General features: G+C 36.6%; 1 protein-coding gene across 2 annotated transcripts in view; it reads left to right on the forward strand.

The window, feature by feature from the left end:
• DMD (dystrophin) overlaps nt 1-25,276 on the forward strand; it is a 1,150,282-nt gene that overhangs the window by 401,563 nt on the left and 723,443 nt on the right. Inside the window, exons 21-29 of one of the 2 annotated variants that reach the window (XM_072848384.1) lie at nt 1,618-1,763; nt 2,752-2,964; nt 5,732-5,845; nt 8,716-8,871; nt 11,102-11,272; nt 13,570-13,752; nt 15,307-15,441; nt 16,209-16,358; nt 24,560-24,721. In XM_072848384.1, coding sequence (XP_072704485.1) covers nt 1,618-1,763; nt 2,752-2,964; nt 5,732-5,845; nt 8,716-8,871; nt 11,102-11,272; nt 13,570-13,752; nt 15,307-15,441; nt 16,209-16,358; nt 24,560-24,721 — 1,430 coding nt within the window. Of the gene's footprint in view, nt 1-1,617; nt 1,764-2,751; nt 2,965-5,731; nt 5,846-6,089; nt 6,141-8,715; nt 8,872-11,101; nt 11,273-13,569; nt 13,753-15,306; nt 15,442-16,208; nt 16,359-24,559; nt 24,722-25,276 lie in introns of those variants that run through there. The other variant, XM_072848392.1, reaches the window with a different exon arrangement.

The raw sequence follows: 25,276 nt of genomic DNA on the forward strand, positions 1-25,276 counted from the left end.
TTTCAGGATGAGAGTTTCATGCAGTTTGGGGGAGTTTGCTGTAACAGTGAATCTTGTGTTTTTACCTGTTCTGAGGTACTCTTCACTACAACCAATAAATACCTATTATTTTATATAGCTGCTTGAAGTCATACATTAGTCCTAAGATTTATTTTTCATTTAAAGGAGAAAATTATTTATAGAAGTCAAACATTACATCACAATACTGAACTCCATTTCATATTTCTGAATAAAACTGCAAATTAAGAGTTGTATACTCCTTTAACATATCTGAGCTGTTAAAATTATATCTCCATTCATTTGGAGTGATGTCTTTAAATGCATGTTCTATTCTAAAGTAGGAATTGTTTGGATTAAATGAGTCAAAGACAATACAAATTTCACTTAGGAAACAAAAGGATCTAAAATGCTATTTGATGAGCTGGAAAATGTTTGTTTTCTGTGTTTCCAAGATTGTAGTACTATTGCTTTCTGTGTAAAGAAAATACATCACAAGGCAAGAAATTCTTGTCTTTCCTGATACCAAGTCCTATCTTTTGTAAATCACCAAATTTGTGTGATAAATTAGATCAGCCAAGATTTTTATGAGGAAAGTGTGCCATACAATGTGCATACTCCACAAGAGAGAGCTTAAATGACCCTGATTTTAGTATGTTGTTATGATGCCTAACTGAAAATATAAGGTTTTTCCAAGTAGCTTTCTGTTGATCAACTAAAAAATTACGTTAAAATCTGAAGTACATTCTGCCAAGCATTGCTGTATGAGAATGTAAACAAACTTGTACTTAAAAACTTTAACTGTGTTGTTTGTCAAAACTGCTTTTTGGACAGCTGTATCATTTCTCAGTACAGTTCTGAGAGACATACAGGAGATACAAATAGGTGTAACATTTTTTTGAGCTTTTATATACTTCATTATTATGTGGTACAAGTTGGAAATGTTTCATTTCCAACCAGCCATGCTATTTGCCTGTACTTTCCTCAATGAGTATAGAAGCAACTGTTGTTGAGGGCAGAGGAAGTATCTTTGCTAATGAGTTGCTCACGTGTGTGCCAGATGTTGTCTATTTACAGCAGCTGTAATGTTGGCGCAATAAGCACAGTTCAATAAAATTCAACTTTAATGCAGAAGAAAGATTAATTTTCTAAGCTTTTAACAGATGTCTTAAACAGAACATTTTACTTGAACAGAAACATTAAACACACAAACATGGGCCATAAAAGGGAATGCTATTTCTTACTGCATTTCTGAGATTAGATTTTGGGTTAAGTACAATGGTTTATCTGTTGATCTCTAAACACATATTTAAACTACTTGTCTTGGCCATATAAGTTGTCGTGTGACCTATAACAAGAGAGTCAAATGATACACAACTGATAAAATGACAAAGATACCATAAACATTAGAATGAGTGTATTCATTCTTCAAAAGTTTCCTGCTTCCATGATTCATGGAAAAATCTGATACTGACATACTGGGCTTGTTGCAATCTGTTGTAAAATAGTCATTGACTTCAATAAGACTCGGTCTTTTATCAAACATCTTCTGTCAGCAAACCAAATAATGAAGCACAAAATTATTTTATTTATTTCCTTTTTCTTCCCCATTGAATGTAGTTTTTGACAGTTTGCCTCCTGCACACTACAAAGAGACAATGAGCACTATACTTGTGTGGATCCAGCAGGCAGAAACTAAACTCTCCATGCCTCAGGTTGCATTTGCTGAATATGAAATCATGGAGCAGAGACTCAGGGAGCTCAAGGTGAGTCGTCAGACTGTGGGAATGAATGTCTCAAATGAAAAGTTTAGAGGAACAGAATGCAAAGTTGTCACGAGTCTGCTGAAGCCTACACTACACATCTTGAGTGAATTATACCCATTCGGGTTTTAGCCAAGGGCTTCAGGACACGGTGGATACTTACTCATATCGATTCCTAAAGTTTAGGGATTGAAAGTGTTCTTCACCATTGAAACCAATTTTATAAGATATTGAACATGTTAAGGAAAAGCCTTTGTTTGTCCCGATTATAAATAAAATATTCCTTTGACGATAGATCTTGTAGTTAAGTATAGACTTAGTTAATTTCATTTTCCAGTACTGACATGGAAATGATTGCAGTTTGCAAAATGCAACATGGGCTTTTTCAGATTTCCTGTTGGATTTACAAGCAGACATAAATGTGGAACATGTTTTGCCAGTGGGTACAAACCTTCCCTGCATTTCAATGTTTGACATTGTTCTACGGTTGGATGGCTAATGAGCATGTTGTTTGATGCAACTAGTAATGCACATGCAGAAACAAAAAGTAGAATATATAAAAAAGTTAGATGCAGAAAATTTGGGCTAAGAATTGCAAAAGTTTTTGAGAAGAAGTTATCAAAAACTTTAAATAGTAGAAAGTTCTAAGTTTAGTGTTTTTCTCCAGGTATAGTCTGATTCTTTTGAAAGTGTAATCATTAGGGCCACAGTAAATTCCTATCTTAAATTAATGAAGTGTATGTGGATCACCTCTGTTAACAAGTGTAAACACCTCTGGTTATATTCTCAGTTCAACTAAAAAAACTACTTTCTAGTTTCTGTGAGAAAAGCAATTCCAAATTACTCAGTAGAATATGTCATTGGATGTTTTAGCAAAGGTGACCTACTTTTTTAGTTTTCAGTCCTTTCTTTAGCAGCCTTACCTATGTTTGTGAAATAAAGAGAATTGCCCAATACATGAATCAGAGTACTATTTGCGTCTTATTCACAGGCTCTACAAAGTTCTCTACAAGAGCAGCAAAAAGGCCTGAACTATCTCAGCACAACTGTGGAAGACATGTCCAGGAAAGCCCCTGCAGAAGTCAGCCAAAGATATCGATCGGAGATTGAGGTGATCCTTGGCCGCTGGAAGAAATTATCAGCGCAGCTGGTGGAACATTGCCAGAAACTTGAGGAGCTTATGACCAAACTCCAGCGATTCCAGGTTAACCAAACTTTTTCATCCTCAACTACTATGTGGTGGCTTGTGGCTGTGAGACTATCACAGAACGCATTTATACACCTCAAGAAAGTAACACCAAAGTGAAGCTCAAATTAAATTAATGAAATGAAGTTTAATGGTATGGTGGGATAACCTTGGCCAGCAGCCGGGTGCCCCAGCTGCTCTCCCACTCCCTGTCCTCAGCAGGACAGGGGAAGAAAATAGGATGGAAAAGCTCTTGGATTGAGATAAAGACAGGGAGATTGCTTACCAGTTACCATCATGGGCAAAACAGGCACAACTTGGGGAAAATTAAAATAGATTTCTGTAGTGAGAAACAAAGACAAAAATTAAAACACCACCTCTCCCCCCCCTCTTTTTCCTAGTCTGCACTCCATCGCTTTACTCTTGTCTCCTCTCCTGCCAAGGGGCACAGGGGGATGGGGAATGGGAGCTGTGGTCAGTCCATGACAGCTCTCTTCTGCTGCTCCTTCCTCCTCATTCTTTACCCCTGCTCCACCATGGGTCCTCCCACGGGCTGCAGTCCTTCAGGAAATATCTGTTCCTGTGTGGGACTCTGCATGGGCTGCAGCTTCCTTTAGGGCACATCAACTGCCCCACTGTGTGGTCCTCCAGGGGCTGCAGGTGGATATCTGCTCCACCATGGACCTCCGTGGGCTGCAGGGAGACAACCTGCATCACCATGGTCTTCACCACGGGCTGCAGGGGAATCTCTACTCCAGCAGCTGAAGCACCTCTTCTCCCTCCTTCTTCACTCACCTTGACTGCAGGGCTGTTTCTCACTTTTTTTCTCTCCTCCTTTGCCTGTCCGGCATTTTTGCCCTTTCTTAACTGTATTATCACAGAGGCGTCACTAGCTGACCATGGGGTCAGCTGTGTCCTGTGGTGGATCCATTGGAGGCAGATTGAAATGGCTGTGTCCAGCATAGGGGAGCACCTGGTCTCTCCTCACAAAGGCCACTTCTGCTACCAAAACCTTGCCACATAAATCCAATATAAATAGGAAAACTGAAAAGTGGTTTTATCAATAGCATAATGAAATACTTGCAATTGTACAAAACAGAGCAATACACTTTGCTTGAGATTCCCCCCCTGCCCCCCTCCTCAGATTTTCTGGATAGAGGTTTAGAGGTTCCTCCACTACTCTTAAAAGGAGAAAGTCCTGAACATCATGACCATGCTCTGTAGAGCACGTATTTTTATAGCTACGTGAGCTATCATTGCATACAAATCTTAGCCTTTATTGCTGAAGTCACTGTAGTACACAGTCATATAAAAGTCATTGTCTTTTCAACTCCTTGAATGACTAATCTTCCAGACGATTGTTTTAGCTGTTGCAATTTATGGAGTGTGTCAGCATGGGATACAATGAAATCAGTGTCAATAATCAAAATGCATTTACAGTCTGATTCAATTGAAAATGCAAGTAATACATTCAATCTTAACTGGTAGCTGGATCCCTTTTTAAGTAAATCCCATCAGATATCTATTTTGCAGCAATAATGAACTAAAAGTATTTGTGTAAAGGTATTAAAGTTTCATCACGAATTATGATTCTGAACTATTTTTACTGACTGATAATGGAATGCACAGTAGACACTTCAACAGTGTTTTGGTAATTGCCATTCTGAAGTATACTGATAATTTCTGTATTATTATTTTTATTAATTCAGTTCATTTTTCATGGTAGCCTGTTGTTGTTAAATATATCAAGCACATTAGGAAAATGTTCCCTTTGGTTATCTATCTGGTAATAGTTGTTAAGGCATTTTTGTACACATTTTGGTCTGTATTGTAATGAAATATCCTTTTTTGTGCTTTAATTCAACTTTGCATTCAACATATAATATCAGTATATACTTCACTGTTAATGAAAAGTTTGATGAACAAATGAATTATAATTTGCCTTTCAGATTTTTGCCATTAATAATTTTTATTTTAACATGTGCATCTAATTGTTTACCTAAGGTGGCATTTTAAGGTAATTTTAAGTGACATTTTTTAAATCTCATTATACCTTTCAAGGTATTAGGTTATCTATGTAATGTTGCCTGGGACTGGTAAGTTTCCCTCTTTGCAAGCATTTGATGTTCAGCTTTTTTTATTAATTGCAAGAGTTAATTAAAGACTATGGAAAGGAAGTTACTGACTACAAATATTCTAGTGCTAGAAACAGTAACTGAGAATCAGTCTCTAAAATGACTCATTGATCATTATATGATTTTAGTTTCTAAAGTGAATCTGTTCTAACTAGTGTTTCAGTTACAATTTTTTTTTCATTCTGAGTAGCAAGGGAGTTTTTCTGTGTTATGTTCTGGTAGAGAAATTGGCAATAGGGCATGCAACTTCCAAAAGGAGCCTGAAATTTAAATTGAAACACAGGAGGATTCAATAGGTGAGCCTGAATTAATTGCCAAGTATGAGAAGTCTGAAGCCATACAAGGAACCAATGAACACACAGGCAGCACCTGAACACAAAGGATATCTGGAAGGCATAAACTCGAGAGCCAGAAAGTTGCCCACTTGTAGACACATTAAACTTGACCAGAAATGGTCAGAGTGCAGGCTAAAGAGTCGGTGACAGTCCCAGATAAAATTGGTTTTGCTTGTTTGTTGTGTTTGTATTTTTCAGACAGTTCAATAATCTTGAAATTACATTGCAATGAGTTTTAGTCATAGTGCCAGGATGAATTACACTATTGCCAGTCAGGTTCTGTGCGATGCAATAAAATGTCTTTTTAATAAACAGAATGACACTAAAACACTGAAGAAGTGGATGGCTGAAGTGGATGTTTTTCTGAAGGAAGAGTGGCCTGCCCTTGGTGATTCAGAAGCACTGGAAAAGCAACTTGAGCAATGTACAGTGAGTATTACTTGCCTGCTTGGCAATTGTTTGATTCTTCTCTATGAGCCTAGCTTATACAGAAGTTGCACAAATGATTACTGTTCCTAAAAATAAATTCATGTTGTAAGGGTGTTGTCTTCTGCAATGTTTTTGAACCTCCTGCATTTTCTGGGTTTGAAGGAAAATTCTGTTAAAAAATTGGAAACTTTAATACAGAGGAGGCATACAGTGACTGTATCATTATGTATTTACAGTAGGAGCAAAACATCAAAGAGTGTACTTGCAGCAAATAATAAGCTAGTAGCCTCTTAAGGTAACTGTTTATTTACTTTGTTGAGTTTACAAACATTGCATGTGTATTTGTTATAAACTGTATAATCTGTGCCAGAAGATCTTTTTCTGTATCTATTATTCACACATGATTTACAAGCTTTTCTGACTGTACCGAAAGAAATTGCAGGTATTGTGAGTTATATCCACTTTTTTTTCACTAAACTTACAAGTTCCAGGATTTTGTCCCAGCAGAGTTTTAAAGCATCATGAAGTATTGATACTTTCATCACAGGGTTTACAAATCCTTCTGCCTGTCCCAACAGAGCGTGTAAGTGCAGTGAATCTTGCAATCCATGATAGTCCCTGTCTATATGTTCAGTGGAATTTACAAGTTCTGTAAATGTTCTGGCAGGATGTGTAAATATTATGAAACATACATATTGATCTTACAGAACTATGAGCTCCTCAGACTTACCCCTTATTTAAATAAAAAATTATTATAAATTATATAGGACAACTCTTATCTCTACAGACTAGTAAAATACATGTAACTCCTTTGGAATCTGTCACCTGAATTTATGAAGAGTTTGCACAAATATTATCCATTACTGCCAAATATATAATAAAACTACCACAATCTTCATTATCTTTTATGTGATTACACATCCAGCCTTTTCTACTGTGTAGGAAACCCAGGTACCATCTGCAGCATTGAAGGCGGCTGTTGTGGTTTAGCCCCAGTTAGCAATTAAGTACCACGCAGCTGGTCACTCACCCTCCCCCCGTGGTGGGACGGGGGAGAGAATTGGAAGAGCAAAAGTAAGAAAACTCGTGGGTTGAGATAAGACCAGTTTAATAATTGGAACAACAACAACAAAAATAATTTGTAATGAGAAGGAAAACAACAAGAGAGCGAGAGAGGAACAAAACCCAGGAAAAAAAACAAGTGAACAACCGCTCACCACCCGCCGACCAATGCCCAGGCAAGTCCCCAAGCAGCGATTGCTACCCCCCGGCCAACTCCCTCCAGTTTCTATACTGAGCATGACGCCATATGGTATGGAATAGCCCTTTGGCCAGTTTGGGTCAGCTGTCCCGGCTGTGCCCTCTCCCAGATTCTTGTGCACCTGGCAGAGCATGAGAAGCTGAAAAGTCCTTGACCAGTGTAAGCACTGCTTAGCAACAACTAAAACATCAGTGTGTTATCAACATTATTCTCATACTAAATCCAAAACACAGCACTATATTAGCTACTTGGAAGAAAATTCACTCAATCCCAGCTGAAACCAGGACAAAGGCCTTAGGAAATAAAATTGGAAGTGGCAATTTAAAACTACCTAAGGGCTTAAATAATATTCAACCACAAATAAAATTCTAATAACTAGACATAACCAGACAATATTACCATTCAGATCATTTTAAGGAAGTTATCAGGTGAATTACCAACCCAAGGATAATGCTGGCATAGTTAATAAGATGGCTTCACAAATAATTTTCCACCATTATGATGGGATGTTCTTTCACAAATATGAATAAAAGATCTAGACATTGTAGTAGATATATGTAATATAACATTTTATATATATATATATATATATATATATAATCATAGAATGCTTTGGATTGGAAGGGACCCTTACAGGTCATCTAGTCCAACACCCCATGCAATGAGCAGGGACATCTTTAACTAGATCAGGTTGCCCAGAGCCCTGTCCAACCTGACCTTGAATGTTTCCAGGGATGGGGCCTCCACTACTTCTCTGGGCAACCTGTTCCAGTGCCTCACCACCCTCATTGTAAAAAATTTCTTCCTTATATCTAGTCTAAATCTACCCTCTTTTAGTTTAAAACTCTTATCCTATCCTATCCTTTGTCCTATCACTACAGGCCTTGCTAAAAAGTCTGTCCCCATCTTTCCTACAGGCCCCCTTTAAGTACTGGAAGGCTGCATAATGTCTCCCCGCAGCCTTGTCTTCTCCAGGCTGAACAACCCCAACTCTCTCTGCCTGTCTTTACAGAAGAGGTGTTCCAGTCCTCTGATCATTTTTGTGGCCCTCCTCTAACAGGTCCATGTCTTTCTTGTACTGGGGACTCCAGAGCTGGATGCAGTACTGCAGGTGGGGTCTCACCAGAGCGGAGTAGAGGGGCAGAATCACCTCCCCCGACCTGCTGGCCGTGCTGCTTTTGGTGCAGCCCAGGATACGGTTGGCCTTCTGGGCTGCGAGCGCACATTGTCAGCTCATGTCCAGGTTTTCGTCCATCAGTACCCCCAAGTCCTTTTCCGCAGGGCTGCTCTCGATCACATCATCCCCCAGCCTGTATTGAAACTGAGGATTGCCCTGACTCAGTATACATATAGTATATATATAACATTTGAAACTTACATAATACATATTTTGCAAATGAACTTTATCTGATATAGCATAGCTTAACACATTACAGCTGCTCATTCCTTTTTTATTTATTTTCATAGTTAAGTCTGCTAATTGTGCTCATTTGACTGGAGATCTGGACCAAAGACATGTCAGAATCTCATGTAGACACGTTTTGATAAGGATAGCATATCTGAAAATTTGTGTGAATGCTGATTGCCTAATCTTCTGCTACTCCTTTAGGCTTTAGTAAATGATATCCAGACAATCCAGCCCAGTTTGAACAGTGTTAATGAGGTTGGGAAGAAAATGAAGAGTGAAGCAGAGCCAGCATTTGCTTCCAGAATAGAGACAGAACTAAAGGATCTCAATGTTCAATGGGAACACATTTGCCAACAGGTATCAAGTCTCCCACTGACTGGTTCATTTTAAATTAACAATCAGGTTTCTCACTGGCAGAATTTGTCCTTCTATGCATATCCAGTAGATGTGAAACTGAATTTAGACATGTTTGGTTCACATTAATTAAACTTCTATTTTAGAAATTTTATTTAGCTTGTAGCAATACATGTAAAGTATATTTCTTTATATTATAATACAATATCTTACTATTTTAATAACAAAATTATATACTAATATCTTAGATCTTAACAGCAATGTAATTTATGCAAATTTATCCTGCAAAACTAGCTTTCTGAAAGTGGTATATAGGCATTTGCCAAAAAATCAAGTTCTGAATTTTCTGTTGCATCGTTGTAGTCACGTGACATTACTCTAGATGAAATAAGACACTAAAGCAGTGAAGAGTTCAGAATTCAATAACTTGGAATTAAGAGTATGTGTGCATGTGTGTAAATTACAGTCTCCAATGGTCACACGAATTTGAGAGAATGGGGCATAACAGGAAAAGACAGTTCTTTTATTTTAATTAAAGACATTCTTAATAAATAATTTTACAGATTAAGGAAGCTAAAAATTACTATTATTTCACTGATGGCATTTGGATTCTCATTCTTTATGACAGTTCAAAGGAAACATCTTTCATGTTGTATTAGTTTTACTTTTTTTTCTACTTTCTCATTCTGTTGTCTACCTTTTTTTAACATATATTTGTGTAACAGTAAAACTATTACCTTTCAAGGTGGTCTAATGTTTTCTAAAATTATTATTCTTCACTTTACATGTGAAAAATAGCCATTCTATATTTTTTTGATAAACATCGTTATCAAAAAACTTAACCTTTGAAATCTGCAAGACATTTTATTGATCCAGTTCTGTAGTCTTTCCCCTTTGACCTAATGTGGAGTTTTGAATTGCTTATTTTTGTAATATTAATAAGTTGGATATCTTTGCACTTCTCTCGCAGAAATTTCAAGTAATGCCTTATGAGTTTAGATGTCTGTTACAGTTTTCTTCTGACTTCCCTGAAAATCTGCCTGTAATAGTTCTGTTCAATACACAGCACAAATTATTGCCTCTCAGTGGGCATTTCTAACACAACTTCTTCAGTAATAGCTATTAAAACACATGAGTAGTAAATATAAAAATTAGTTTGGCCTGTGAGGGTTTCTTGAAAGGATTTGGAAAAATCAGCTTGAGTTGATATACATGCAGTTAATATGACTGTGAGAACTAATAATTGGCATTCACATACTCTTTCAGGTGATGGGAGATTACCCTCTCTTCTGGTGCTGTGACTGAGGAAAAGGCAATTTTGCAGGGCCTCATATGGTTCTGCTTTTATACTTGTTGAACATCACCTTTTTATTGTTACTCTGTTTCGTTCTGTAAAACAACATTTATGTAGAACAACATTTACGTTTAACAGCCAGTCCTCAAGGATGAGTAACGAAACCAGTAACAGTCAGAAACTAAGACCAAATGCTAAGACACAATTCCTCCTGATGTTACTGAAAAAAATTTTGATAGGTTGATGCACAATTCAGAGAATCATAGAATGGTTTGGGATGGAAGGGACCTTAAATATCGTCTAGTTCTAGTTCTATACATGAGCTATATAACATAAGTTATATGACCCCTATATAGTGATTGGCAAAGGATTTAACAAAAGTATTTTTCCCTTTAAGATAAGTAGTTTCTTCCACTAGGAGATTCCTTTTTTACTTATCTATTTTTAGGATATACACCTTTCTGAGAGATTCAATAATGACTTCATCAGTAGAAGAAAGATAGGCATATTGCTTTATTCTCTAGCAAGTTGCATTCAGACTGGTTAGAAGCTCATCTGACTTTATAGTTCAAGAGCCTCTGGTTTCATCCTTGGATGCACTTTCAAGTTCTCCTGTGATTGTTCTTTTTACATCTTTTAGAAGATAGTTCCTGGGTGATGTTTTTTTTCAGATTTGTTTTCTGATGACCTCAGCGTATGTTCTAGGATCATTGAAAACTCATTCTTCACAACAATGACTTGCCAAAAAAAGGATGCATACACGTGTAATACTTTCTTAATTATGTATTATTAATGTCTCTTTAATTACTTGTTAACATCTGCCTAATTATAGCAATGTTATTAGTATAGGATTTAATTTGGTTCTTTTCAAGCCAAAATATTGTCAAGTTTGTACAGTAGCCTTGCTTCAAGTACCATGTAATGTTTTCTTTTTTAAAGGCCTATGCTAAAAAGGCAGCATTAAAAGGTGGTTTGGATAAGACTGTGAGTCTCAGAAAGGATTTATCAGAGATGCACGAATGGATAACGCAGGCTGAGGAAGAATATCTGGAAAGAGATTTTGAGTATAAAACACCTGATGAATTACAGAAAGCTGTTGAGGAACTGAAGGTAAAAGATGAACTAATTCCTTGAGCTGTGTTTAAAGTTCTTTTTGAAGCTTTCGTTATAAAGAAAGTCTACTCTTTCTTTAGAAAGGTGCCTTTTGAGATCTACTTGTTAGCCTGAAATTTAAAGTAGTAGGCAGCTTGAAGTAATTTCTATTTGGAATATGTTGGAAGATATTTAATCTTCCACAATACTGCATTGCTTTTTTTTCTCTTTGCTTTATTGGCTACTTGATTTTGATGCAGCTTCAACATTATTTTACTTAAGGAATAATTCCTAAGAACCAGGTGCCAGCAGCAGTTAACTGATAGAGTGAAATCAGTTTTATGTCTTCTCTTTATATTAGAGAGAGAGGGGGGAAAAAGATTTAGGACTTCAAGATGCATATTCGTATGTACTAAGTATGCATGATTTATTATTTCTTTAATATAACAATATAGGAACAACATATTTTGGTCTCAAGTAAATAATGTTTATTTTGTGTGGGATGAATATGGCCTTTGGACAAAAACATTAATTTGTCATACGTGCTCAAATATGCTCTTGCTCAGCCACTGGATGTGGGCTTTATTTTTATTTTATAGGTGAATTGTTTGGCCTGTGCTATTAAGGAATTCGGGTTATATGGCCTTAACAATCTATCCACTGCTTTGTTCACAAACTGTTCATTGTCCATAGGGTTTTGCCAGTGTTTGAGAGCATCTGACCATGCACTGATGATCTCTTTATTTACTGACAGAAATGACTTGATGCCAGTCAGAATATACAGAATATATGGAAATATATGGAACAAGTTCAATTCATTGTAAATGAGACAAATATATCAACAGTAAACACCTGCTCTAGAGATACAGGGTTTTTTTAGTAACTGAATAACAAAACTCAAATTTATACATTGCACTGCATAATAAAACAGCTAAAACGTATAGTTTTAGACACAATCCTCATTATGGATTTCCTAGTGAATATTCTGTACTTCCAGCTGAAGTACAGATATGTTCAAACTGTGGCACCTCAGCCTGTGCAAATAACCAGATCATTTGTCATGCATCCCTTCACCTGCTCCTGATGATCCTTTCCCCAAAGGCTTGCAGCCACCTCTCCTGTCACACAATAGGCAAAATCTGGACCAGAATTCTTTGTTCATCCTGCAGCCCATATCTTCCCACAGCTAGGGAAGAGGAAAGCCAAGAGCAACCTAGTAAACTTTCTCTGGCAATGGCAGTCTGATCCCAGTTATTCTGGTTCATGGAATTCCTCAGACCCAGAGAGAATGAAGGTTGTCAGGAACAAGGTTTTGTTTTAAAGTTTTCGGGCCAGGGAGTTCTCATCTTAAATTCCTGTGAAGACCAGTACACACTGAAGGCACTATGTATACCATCACACTGTTTCCAGTAGTGATATGACTCCAATCATAGATACCATCGCCTTGTAAGCACTCAGAAGAAACTGCTAGGTATGACAATCTTATATCTTATTAATGAGATGGCATAACAAGGGAGAGTAGCAAAAGGTAGAGGAAGAAAGTTGTGAATTGGATTGATCAGTTGTTGTGGTTACACAGGCTAAAACAGGGAAAAGGTGGCAGGTTAGTGGTTCCAGATCAGTTACATAGGATATGTTAATTATAGGTTTTAATTCACCATCCATTTGTGGTTCTCTGTTTCCTTCAGATCTTTATATTTCCTATGTCTGTCCTTTGTTAAACTAGGGTCTAACACAGAAAGTGCTGTTTGGGAGGATGCTCCCTTTTCACTTTGTCCTCTCTTCATGTTAGGTTAATGTTCACTGGCGGTGAATAATGGTGCTGAAAATAATTTTTCTATCTGATGAGAAAATAATTTTTTTATCTCTGTAAAGTGAGAGAATGAAATAATCATTAATGCTCTGATAAAAGTGTGATATATACACTGGAGAGAAATTATTTTCTCAATTTCTCTTTAAATGCAGGTTAATGACAGTGGCAAGGAGAGGAAAATCAGTCAGAAGTATTTTCCTTTTTTCTGTCTTGCTGCTTGTGACTGTACAGAAAACTAAATAGTTGTGAGGAGATGTTAAATTGTAGTGAGTATTTTCTGTTGGCAACAAAATGAAAAAAAAAGTTTTTTGGATGCATTCAAGATTATGTCAGAAAATCTGGGAATTAAATGGCCCTTGGGGTTTTTTTGTTGTGGGGTTCTTTGGGGTTTTTTTCCCTCTGACAGAATTCTGTCAGAGAGAAGTCTAACAGAGGTATTAGAAATAAGTTTCCTTCTTAAACCAGGACTACACCTTTTTTTTGTTTTGTTTTGTTTTTGCAGAGAGCAAAGGAGGAAGCCATGCAGAAAGAAGTGAAAGTGAAGCTTATTACTGATTCTGTGAATAATTTTATAGCAAAGGCTCCACCTGCAGCTCATGAGGCTTTGAAAAAGGAGCTTGATGTTCTAATTACCAGCTACCAGCGACTCTGCAGCAGACTGAATGGAAAGTGCAAAACTTTGGAGGTTGGATATCTTGTCAGTTATTGTATTTATAGCCCTTCTAACTGTAAAAGTAAGGTAGAGAGTAAAGACGCATTATCATATGGGATCGTGAGTAGCCCAAAGCTCTCCTTGCTTTATGAGCCATATACCTAAATCTTTTTGAGAATCATATGTGCTGGAGAGTCATATTAAAAGAGATGCCTCAGACATGGCTCCTAGGTGAGAGACAGCAATGGCTACTCAGGGTTCTTCTCCCTCCTGAGATTAAACCAGGCTTCTGTAGCAACCCTGTGACATTGTCTTCACCAGCTCCTTTAGGCTTCTTTCTTCCATGGCTAAGGATTTTGGTTAAATGGGCCTGAAGCTGGACAGGTGGTGTTATCTCAGCATGGGAACAGCATTTGATCTGCTGGCAAGCTGAATATGTCTCATGCATTTTGAGTTGACCCTGACGTTTTGGCCAACTCCATTATAGGTTCTTGCCATAGGACTATTTGCATGTTACACAGTGGCCACAGTGAATTAGGTATGATTTTTTGTTGTGAACTAATTTACAAGAACTAACTTCATACAGAACAATTATTTACCTGAGTAAAATTTATCTCCTCTGAATTTCACTGTGGGAAATTAGGAGTGTAGTCTAAGCTGGTAATCTATATTTCCCCTGATCATTGATGTTGTTGATGTGTGGTAATATCCCTCTATAACCTCCTCCTAGACCAGACAGTTGTATTTGATATGACCAAAGTTAGGTGAGATGAATCACACTCTGGGAAACTTGTTCTACAAACAGCCTAATGCATGTCAATAAAGTTATTTGAACTTATACTAACAAAAAAGGAACAATTAAAAGGTGATTTATGGAGAGTTTAAATGTTTTGCTTGTGTGTAAAGTGCCATTTTTATCTGCTTATTTAAGTATCTTCAGACACTGTAAAAATAAAATATTAGACAATAATTTAATTCCAGGAGAATAAGAATGTAATTTCATTTTACAACATTATGTTTAGTACTCTAGCACTTAAGTGGTCTATAAATTGCACTAAATGTGGTTTAGAATTAATTTCTGTAGAGATTTCAGTTTCAAGAGAATTCTTTCAAGAGAATTCTTGAAAGCTGTGTTTTTAGACATTTTATGAATCTGTGGTTTAAGTAATTAATATACAGAATATATGAGCAACCTAACTACATCTTGTAATAGACATAAACTTCTAACATGAGTCTTTAAAATTCTGATAATTTGTATATTTATATATTACAAGAAGATTTTGCAGAAAAGCATATAAAGTGGATAATTCATGAGACAGAAGATTCAAGTTGTATTTTGGAGAAGTGTTCACTTTTTCATGTTATCTTCTGTGGTTTTGCTCTGTTTAATCAAAATGTTTTGGTTGTGTATTATATTTATTTGGAACATATAAATACTGGGAAAAAAATCAACTATATGGCACTGTAACCATCAGATATCAACCATGTTGTTTTGCAGATGAAGCCTGCAATGTTTTCAGTCTTTTAATAAGTGAGAGTTAGCTGTGAGATTTTCAATCTAAATAAACTTTTTTTTTTCTCCATCAGGAGGTATGGGCATGTTGGCGTGAATTATTGTCATATCTGGATGCAGAAAATAAATGGTTGAATGAGATTGAACTGAAACTCAAGGCAACTGAGAATATCCAGGGAGGTGCAGAAGAGATTTCTGAGTCTCTAGATGTAAGTGCTGACTTAAATAATATCAAATCACATGTATTGATAAATTGTAAATCACATTACATTCAAAACAAACTATGAATCAACATTACATATGAGCAAGATGCAGAATATTTGTAAAGTCCTGTGTTCCAACTTGATTCAACAAATGAGGTTTTGAAATTCGAATCCACCTAAGTGAAACAGAGTAATTAAATGTGTTATGCCTGATGTCATAGACAATCTTTGGTGACAATAAAATAGGTGTTCTTAAAAAACATGGTCTCACTTAAGCCAGTCAAAAAAATGTTGAAGACTTCAGAGAGAGCAAGCTTTCATCTTAGCACTGCAACTCTGTTTATTATTACTTAATTTTTATTCATGGAACCTTTAAAATTTGTAGAAATTAAGTTAATACTCTTAGTGGATCAAAATACAAAATGTTACATTGATAATGCATTTTTGCTGTTGAACTTCATCTGTTCAGATACTCAAGCAAATTTTTTATTTTTAAGTACACAAATACTCCCACTGAACTCATTGGGCATAGTCCACGTTTTTACAATCAAGCACCCAATTTATTGCTTTGCAAAAAATCTTTCTTTGTTTTTGGTAATAAGTAGTAAGGAACATTTGTTGTCAAGACATGGGACATTGACATTTTTATCTTTTGTCTCTACTTTTATTGTGTATGGAATGTGAGATTTCTTACTTACATTTATAGGGGAATTGTGATTGCTCTGTAGAATTTGCAGAAAGGAAAACAAACTACTTTTTTGACCTTGTTTCAGTCTTTGGAACGTTTAATGAGACATCCAGAAGATAATCGCAATCAGATTCGGGAATTGGCTCAGACTTTAACTGATGGTGGAATCTTGGATGAATTGATCAATGAGAAACTTGAGAAGTTCAATACTCGATGGGAAGAACTTCAGCAGGAGGTATATTTAATAATTGACCTGTCCTCCCATTAAACAGCTGACAGTCTAGCACTGTTAAAAAAAAAAGTTATTTTGTTGGTACAGTTTCTAAACAGTACACAAAGACTTATTTTAGAAGTGGACAGTTTTCATAGGTGTGGTGGGCTAACTCTAGTAGATAGCAAAGAACCACATAGCTGCTCACTCACTGCCCACGTCTTATGGTGAGATGAGGGAGAGAATTGGAAAGGCCAAAGAGAAAAAACTCATGGACTGAGATAAAGACAATTTAATAAGTGAAAGAAAAAAAGGGAAAAAGCAAATGATACAAAACCAATCACTCTCCACCTGGACACTAATACCCAGCCAGTCCCCGAGCAATGGCAATTTTGGAAAAACTACCCCTACCCCCCTTTTATTGCTGGGTATGACTCTGTGTGGTATGGAATATCTCTGGTCAGTTCAGGTCAGCTGTCCTGGCTGTGTCCCTTCCCAGCCCCCTGCCCACCCCAGCCTACTCGCTGGGAGGGGCAGAGTGAGAAAGGGAAGGCCTTGGCACTGTGAAAGCACTGCTCAGCAATAGCTAAAACATCCCTGTGTTATCAACACTGGTTTGGTCACCAATCTAAAACGCAGCACGCACAGGCTGCTGTGAAGAAAATTAACTCCATCCCAGCCAAAACCAGTGCAATAGGTAACCCTAAAATTCCAAAAGTGAAGTGACCATCTAGTGGACTTAATCTTCAGTTGCATAGAGATGCTTTCTCTGACAAAACTCTTACTGAAAAGCAGACTAATTACAAAATTAAATATAAGAGTAACATTCTCGTACAGATATATTCTTTACTGAACAATAAATAAGAGTATTTGTATCAATGAAAGATTTGATAAAGACACTTCAATATAGAAACAAGTTTAGCACAAGGAGGGTCAAATCTAGCAATATGCTAGATTAGCAACCTTTGCCACAGGCTCCATGAAGAAAATCTTACTAATTCTTTGACAGATCCCACTAGTGGGATAGCATACTTTTTTGCTGGTAAATCAATTCAAAACTGTGATACTTGCGCATGAATATTTACTTTTAATACAAGGAGCTTATTTAACATACATTTGTGTGCGTACTAATACAAATGTGTGTGTATGTGTATAATGGCAGGACTAAACAGACTTCACCAAAGAATTTTAAGATAATCAAAGGATACATAAGGAAATGGCTTAACTATTAGTAGTTTACTAGTAACAAAGACGGGGACAAACTCTAAATAAATGCAGAACAACCTTACCGGACAGAGTAACGAGGCAGTTAAATTACAGAAACACTCAATGCAAATACATGAAAAGTGATACTCATGGAGGACTTCTGACTTCATATATGAAATTGTAGCTTTTGAGCTGAGTTATGGAGTTATGAAGAGAAATATCAGGAAGATGTCAGCTTAGTACTTGGTAAAGATCAGAAAGGAATTATTACAGAAAGACCTAGTGAAGGACACAGAGACCCTTTTTATGATTGGAACCAGAACATGTTCAAAGATGAGCTGCAAAGACAGTCAAAAGTTACTCAGTTTTAATGATATAAACAATGCACAAGTAAAGATATTTGGAAAGCAGCTATGTTAGAATGATAACAATCTACCATGACAATGATAACATTTTTGCTTCTTTCATGGTGCTTGAAATGTGTTTGTTCTTGAAAACAGTGGAAGTAAAAACACTACAATAAAATGTAAGGAAGGGTCCTCAGCTGTTCTGAGCTTAAACTTGAAGGATGGGGAGGGAAAGAGCCTGGTTCCCTCCGCTAACTACCTGGTGGTAGTTCTGGTGCAGTGCAGGCATTCGCATAGTCCCATATTGCTGGACAGTGTCATAGCGGAAAATAAACATAACATTCTGTATACCTGCTCTTTTTTTTTTTTTTTTTTACATCTAACTTCCATGAGAAAGCAGGTACATTCCCTGGAATTCTGCTGCTTGGTGGTATCTATTGTTTTTTTCCTGACTTGGAGGAGAAAGCTGGGAATATACAGAGCACTTCCAGTGTGTGGAAACAGGACTTTCAAATAGTCTTGCTGAGTGATGGATGAATACTATTCGGTCTTCACAATAATAGGCATTAAATCAAAATTCATGCCAGCTGCACGCGTTAAATGAGGAAAGTACAACATGAAGATGTTGTGTGATATTCTGGAGACAACTTGGATGAGTATATAAGCAAAATATATTAGAAATGTATTCACTGCTTTCCAATTTAATTTACATATAGACAAAAAGCGGGGGGGGGGGAAGCCCTCCCCCTTTTTGAAAGCTTGATCTGATATTTAGTAGTCAAATACTAATGGTGAGATCTGTATATGAATATAAGAGCTGTAAAGAAACTATTTCAATCGTGACTCAGTCACACCGCTTCTTTACTGTATGTTTTCTACAACAAAATGTTTTATAAATTTTTCCACTGAAGTCTCACACACTTTTTTTCATAGATTCCTGACACTGAATTTTCTGTGCTGTTTGTGAAGCCCTGTTGAAATTCAAACAGCATGCACTCTTCTTGCATAGAAAGTACATTGCAGGCGCATAATACTATTCAGCTTGTGTTCAAGGTCACTTCTACTTCAGACAGACTAATAGGCTATCCTAACGTGGTTGTTATTTATTTTTATTTGAATAATTGTGCAGGTAATTATCAAGACAATAAGCTCATGTGGGCAGAAACTGATATGTGAAATATTTATTCACTACTAATAGAGCAACCAAACCAAACCACTGCCATTTGAATGATGCTGCAAGACAATACAGCATTGCTACTGAGATAGAGATTCATTTTTAAAGGCAGATAATGGCTTTATGTTTGTATGCCTTATCTCCTTTAGTTAACAAAGACTGAGTGGGTTTAGTTTGCTGTTGAACATCTGGGGCTGATCAATAAGCAACATATACCCTATCTTTACTTTTCAAAGACTGATTCACTTACAACTCTGTATATTGGATTTAAAAAATGCTGTTGCCTGAAGAACTTCAAGTTAATATTGCAAGTGGCTATCATCCCCTGTAATGCTGAAAGTGATTTACATCCTGTCCAGCAAACTTCAAAAATGTCAGCTAGATATTCTTGAGACTATGCTTACGAAAACCTGTATAAAACGTTATTGTTCAGATGGGCTTTACACTAGATTCAATTTTTATTCTTGGGGACTGTCTCTTAATTTCTTTTAGGACTCCCCTCAAGATTACCCTTTGTTTCTTTCAAACAGGACACATTCATCATTTGACAAAATTTTTCTGTTTTGTTCTCCTCTCAAGAGGACAAAGAATTCTTCATGCCCCATCTCCACGTGATTGCTTTGAAGGCTGCTAAGAGGGCTGCTTTTACAAGCTCTGAGGCACTATCTGTCTGCAGTGATAACCTAAAGAGATAAGTCTTCCTTGGTATAGTTTGCAGGTTTGAAATACAGCCGATCAAAGATGAATATCACTTTGGGGTTGAAAGGTCAAATATTTGTAGCCACTTACTTTAAAAACACACTGTGAAATATTACTAGAATTTGCAGAAGAATTACTTCTAGCTTGGAGGGTATTAAAAACTTGAAGGCCCAAAATGAATGCTTTGAATGTTAGAAAAGGTGTTTCTAGTTTGCCTAAACAATAATCCACTCTGGTTAAAAAAAAAAAGCAGAGATTAACACAGTAACAATTTGATACAAAATGCACAGAGATGTTGTAATGTATCTCAGACACAACCGTTATGACACCAAGTATTTGGGTTAAATTTTAAAGTAATTTAAACAAGTTAAGAAGGAAATTTAAAGTTAAAGTTTTCTAACTTTTTAACTTTACCCTGTGGTAACATTTCTCAATAATTAGAGAGTATAAATGAGCAAAAAAAAAGGCACTAACATATTTCTGCCTTTCTTAACAGACCCCTTTCCATGAGCTGTAACTTATAAGCTAATTAATGAATTTGCTTCTGCATTATAAATGCTTATACCCTGTAGTAAAAGTACTATAATTTTGGAAAGGTTTTGTTCTATTTTTCTCCCGCAGCACAACTACTGAGTACTGCCTCAACAACAAAACTGTACTTGGTTTTAACCATAAAACTCTTAACCAGCAGCTTGGTAACTGCATGTGTGACTAATGTCATTAAATACATGAAAGGTATTATTTAAGGAAAAAGTGGCAATGTCTATGACTATAGCTTTATAACATTCAACATCAAAGAATGAGCTACAGTCATAAGTAACTGTTTGAGCACCTCCAGTTTTCCTGGTATTTGATTGCCTCTGAGTGCAGCCTTTCTCTTAATATGGCATTTTATATGGATAATATGCAATGTTACCATTTCCTGCATTTACCATTGATCTTTGTTAAATTGTAAACAGATGTATGCAATATCCCATAACATAAAAATTAAATATTATGCTTAATCATAGAAAATAACTCAAAATCTATGAAAACCTGTAGAGACTTTAATAAAAAATTCAGTCCATAAATATTTTTTCTTTTCTCTTTTGTTCTGATAGTGCCTAACAGCAGATTTTTTTTGCTTCTGTTTATTTTCCTTGACAGCTGTCAACATTTCACTGGCTCAGAAATAATTAAACAGTTGGTTATTTTCCTGAGATTTCCTATTTAGCAATTAACTGTCAGACACTTCCCTTTAGAGACCAAAGCCTTCAGCTTTATTGACTATGATCTGATAGCAGAGCTAGAGCTTCCTGTTATGTCCTCAGACCTATTTATACACTGCAATGTTAAACCATCTATTTCTTCCACAGAGGAATAGAAAAACCATAATCTTTCAGAGAAAAAAAATAAAAACCAAAACAAAAAAAACCCAGAACATCATAAATTAAAATATTTTTATATTATAGAGATATAAAATTTCGACTTTCACATGTCTTTTAAAAATATGCATGTATAGATTTTCACACGCACAGACATACGAGTTTTAAGGACAAATTTGAAACTCATGTTCACAGATGTAAGTGTGTAGTATGTCTGTCCCTTTTTGTAAAACCCTCTAATGCTTACCTCTATCAGTAACTCTCTTTTCTACTGAAAGAGAGGAAGAAGCCTCCTCCATATTGTGGCATTCCCATTGATTGAATTCATGAGTATTCTGCAATGCCAGTGATAGTGCCAGGGACCTACTTAGTGAACAGGATTAGGTTTTTGAGTCTGCTGTTGTGTACTGGAGAAATATCTTACATTTCATGAGTGTATTGTACCTTTCATAAGATTATTGTGAAGACTCTTTTTGTTACATTTGTTGTGTGAATTGAACAGGGTCAGGACAGAGGCTTGACTTTAGGTGACCATGCAGGATGGGGTCTGTTCCCAGTACACAATACAGACAAAAGAATTAAAGCAGCACTCATTTATATCTGACAAAATCATCACAACCGTGGAGGTGCCATTTCCCAGCATTCGGCTGTGTGGTTCTGCTCCCGCTGCCAAAATAATTCCTCTCTTGTACCACTGCATTCACAGCTTGGTCTGATATTATCTGTTCATTCATCTAAACTGTTCACGGTTTTTGGAAAAGATGTACTTTCACCTCACTTGGAAGATACAAAACGTTACGCATGTTCCCAGGCTGTAATCAAATTCTCTCTGAGGACAGTGAAAGGGGAATGTTTTGTCTTTGTGTGTGTGTGTACATACTTACTTTGTGTGCACATAAAGATATCACAAGCATGCATATATATTTATCTGACTTCATATTTGAAATCCAGCCATAAAAATTCAGTCAGACTCAGGAGAGGATTTGTTGAAATTCTTTCTTAACTTTATCTGCTTCAATATTTGATCAATGAGTTTGGGAGTGTTTTAATTTTTCCAGTTGTATTCTAAAACAGGATTTCAATATACCTAGTTTCTGCTGATATCAGTACAGAGATGACAATTTTTCAATCACCACATATTTGTCATACAATTTTAAGACTTTTTTGTGAGTTTCCATGCAGTGATAACTACTTCATTGCATGCATGCATGCAGGCTGCTCCTGAGGCTGGCAGCAAATTTATCTATACTTAAGCAAGTGCCTAGCTGCAAGTAGGAGTTAGCATGGGTCAGCTTTTAACAAAGGTTCAGAGCTTAAAGTATTGCTATAAAAGTAGTTTTTCAGAAGGACTTAGCACAGAATTTGTGTCCAGGATATTGAATTCTCCAGAAAGTGCAGGTGCTTATTTTAATGGCTAATAAGAATGGAACTTTCTCAGTGTCTTACTTTAAATGGTGAGCTTTTCTGAACATTAGGACACTGCAGGCCTCAGTATGAATGGACTATGCATGTAGGTTAGTCCTACAAGTTATCCAAAGAGATTGGTGAAGGCAGAAAGGTTTTCTTCGATGCTTTCAGGAGGATGCCCTTACCTGTGGGCTGTAGAAAGCTACTTACTGTGCTTCTGATCTAATGTGTCTTTCAATCTACCATATAGTGATGCAAGTGGAAGGGTAGAGAGTGATTGTATCTTAGCCAGGCTTACAAATTAGTAGTAAGGAGTGCCAAGGTAAATGGAAGCTGTGGTTTTTAACCCTGCTGCTTTGAACAGGGTGAGAACATTGTAATATAAAATCTCAAATCAGATGAAGGTAAAAGTCATTTAAGTAGCAAGCCTTAGTACTGTGCTGGGAAGCGACACTGTTTTAATGGTTCATCTGGTGGGGTAATAATACCTTAGTGGCTCAGGTGCTTCCATTAACACTGACAGCATGGGTCCAATATGTAAAGCTGCTCAGTTCCACAGAAGGTTCCTGAAACTGGCAGTGATACAAGATTATCTGATCAGCTGGTTTGAAATAGCACAAAGCAGCTTACAAACACAAATATAGTAAATACTGGTTGGATCCCTGTCCTTTAACTGAGGCAAACAGCTAGCAAGAACGCTCGCAAAAAGTAATCTTTTTCATTTGTTAAATGTGAAGCTCTGTAAGAATCTGAGCTCCGTGAAGAAGGTACAGATATTTCAAGAATTCTCACTGAAGTGCTGAGAGATATTTTTGTTCAAGGCAAGACTTTCGTAATAGCTATGAAATTAAATTAAAGTATAGGTGGCTGACCCAAGAGAAAAAGTGTGATTTGACTTGAAAAATGGCAGGACACCTAGCAATGTTACTTAAAGAGTCCTTGCTTTCTCCCTCCTCCTTTGATTCATGTCAAAGAAAGTTAGTCACTTTATTCTGTGGTCAGCAGTATGGCTGGGCTTGTACAGAGGAAAACTATATTGCATTTGAGATTGTTGGTAGTTATTATGTGCTTTGTATAAAGCAGAAACTCTGCTAGGCAGAAGCTGTAGTCTAAGTAAAATATGAGTCCGCAGGTGGACACAATGGCAGATGGAAGAAAGTACTAGGTTATTTATTACCTGTTAAATACCATATTAAACTGTTACAAATAACAGTTAAAGCTAACCTGTTTATGTCAAGTGTTTAAATATATGTGTGTTTTAAGAACAACTTGGAAGGAGATTTTGTTGTTCTGATTTGTTAAACCATCAAGGGAGCTCCTTTGAAAGGAAAGCATCCTTCTCAAAAAAAGGATTGTATAAAAGGTGATGGTAGGCAATCCACTGTGGCACTGATGGTGGAGTAGAAGCAAGAGTCAACTTCCTATACTAAAAGAGACTATGGATAGAGTGATAACAGACTGGACAAGTCCACAGACAAAACAAGACAAGGATCCATCTCTTTTTTTTTTTCCAGAGTAGGCATTGCCTCTGTTCCAGACAGCTATTTATACTTCATATGAGAGCTCCTTCTCAAGAGAGTCTTTATCCCTCTGACTTACTGAAGTGGATTGTCTCGGATGGGATTGTGATGACAGTAACCCTATTCTCAGTAAACAAAATCTCTTGAACTATATAATAAGATCAGGAGGACCGCTATGCCTCAGAATGAAAGACTGCGCTATCAGGATGGTTTTATTATGCAGCTTTGCCAACTTCCACTCTGTATAGAAATCCTCAATGCACGCATTGTTTTTTCAGGGTCCTGCATTTTTTAGATCTGGGGTTTTGTTTGTTCGTTTCTGAGTAAAAAGAACTGAATGGGTGGCAAAAAGATGCGCAACTTATCATACAAAAAGGTGGATGAATGCAAGTCAGGAGTACTATTTTTGATTCTTAGCCAGCATTTTTTGGAAAAAAAAAAATTGTGGGAAAAAATGTATTATATGCGTTATTACTGTGACTGCTGATAACGTTGTCATTGTTTTTAGGCCGTGAGAAGACAAAAGAGTCTTGAACAGAGTATTCAGTCTGCACAGGAGACAGACAAAACCCTCCGCTTAATCCAAGAGTCTCTTGCTGTTATTGACAAACAGCTAACAGCCTACATTGCAGACAGAGTTGATGCTGCACAGGTCCCTCAGGAAGCACAGGTAAGTTATATACAGGTTGAACTGGTGTGCTTACTGGTTTTCTCAATCAGTTGAAGAGTGGTTGTCCCTCAGCCTCATATTAATAACGGATATTTGCAATATGATCATTATGAAGTGCAAGTAAATTTTAGGTAGGATTACTTTGAGAAGTTCAAGCTGATTTTCTAGTGAAGTCATATTTTCCTTCTGTTTTATATTACATACCTGTCCGGACAATGGAAAGAACTATAAATGTCATGGAAGACTATGCAGTAACTTTAAAATGACAAAGATAAACAATGTGACTCTTTAAAATTCAGTTCCCGTCCAAGAAAGAAGAAACTCATCATCTTCACTACTCTGAGATGGCTCCTTTAAAAAGTTGATGACGTGGCCTAGTGATTGTTACTAAATTATTGAAATGTAGACAACATTGTTAATTATTTCATGAGGCACACATAAATGTACTTATACTTTAGTTTTTACAGCTCATGTAAGTTTAACAGAAATAGCTTCTCACATTCCTTAGAAATGGTTTATGGAGCCTTTGAAATAAAATTGTATGTCTAATTCTCA

The sequence above is a fragment of the Ciconia boyciana genome, chromosome 1, assembly GCF_034638445.1.
Source record: "Ciconia boyciana chromosome 1, ASM3463844v1, whole genome shotgun sequence".
Taxonomy (NCBI): Eukaryota; Metazoa; Chordata; class Aves; order Ciconiiformes; family Ciconiidae; genus Ciconia; species Ciconia boyciana.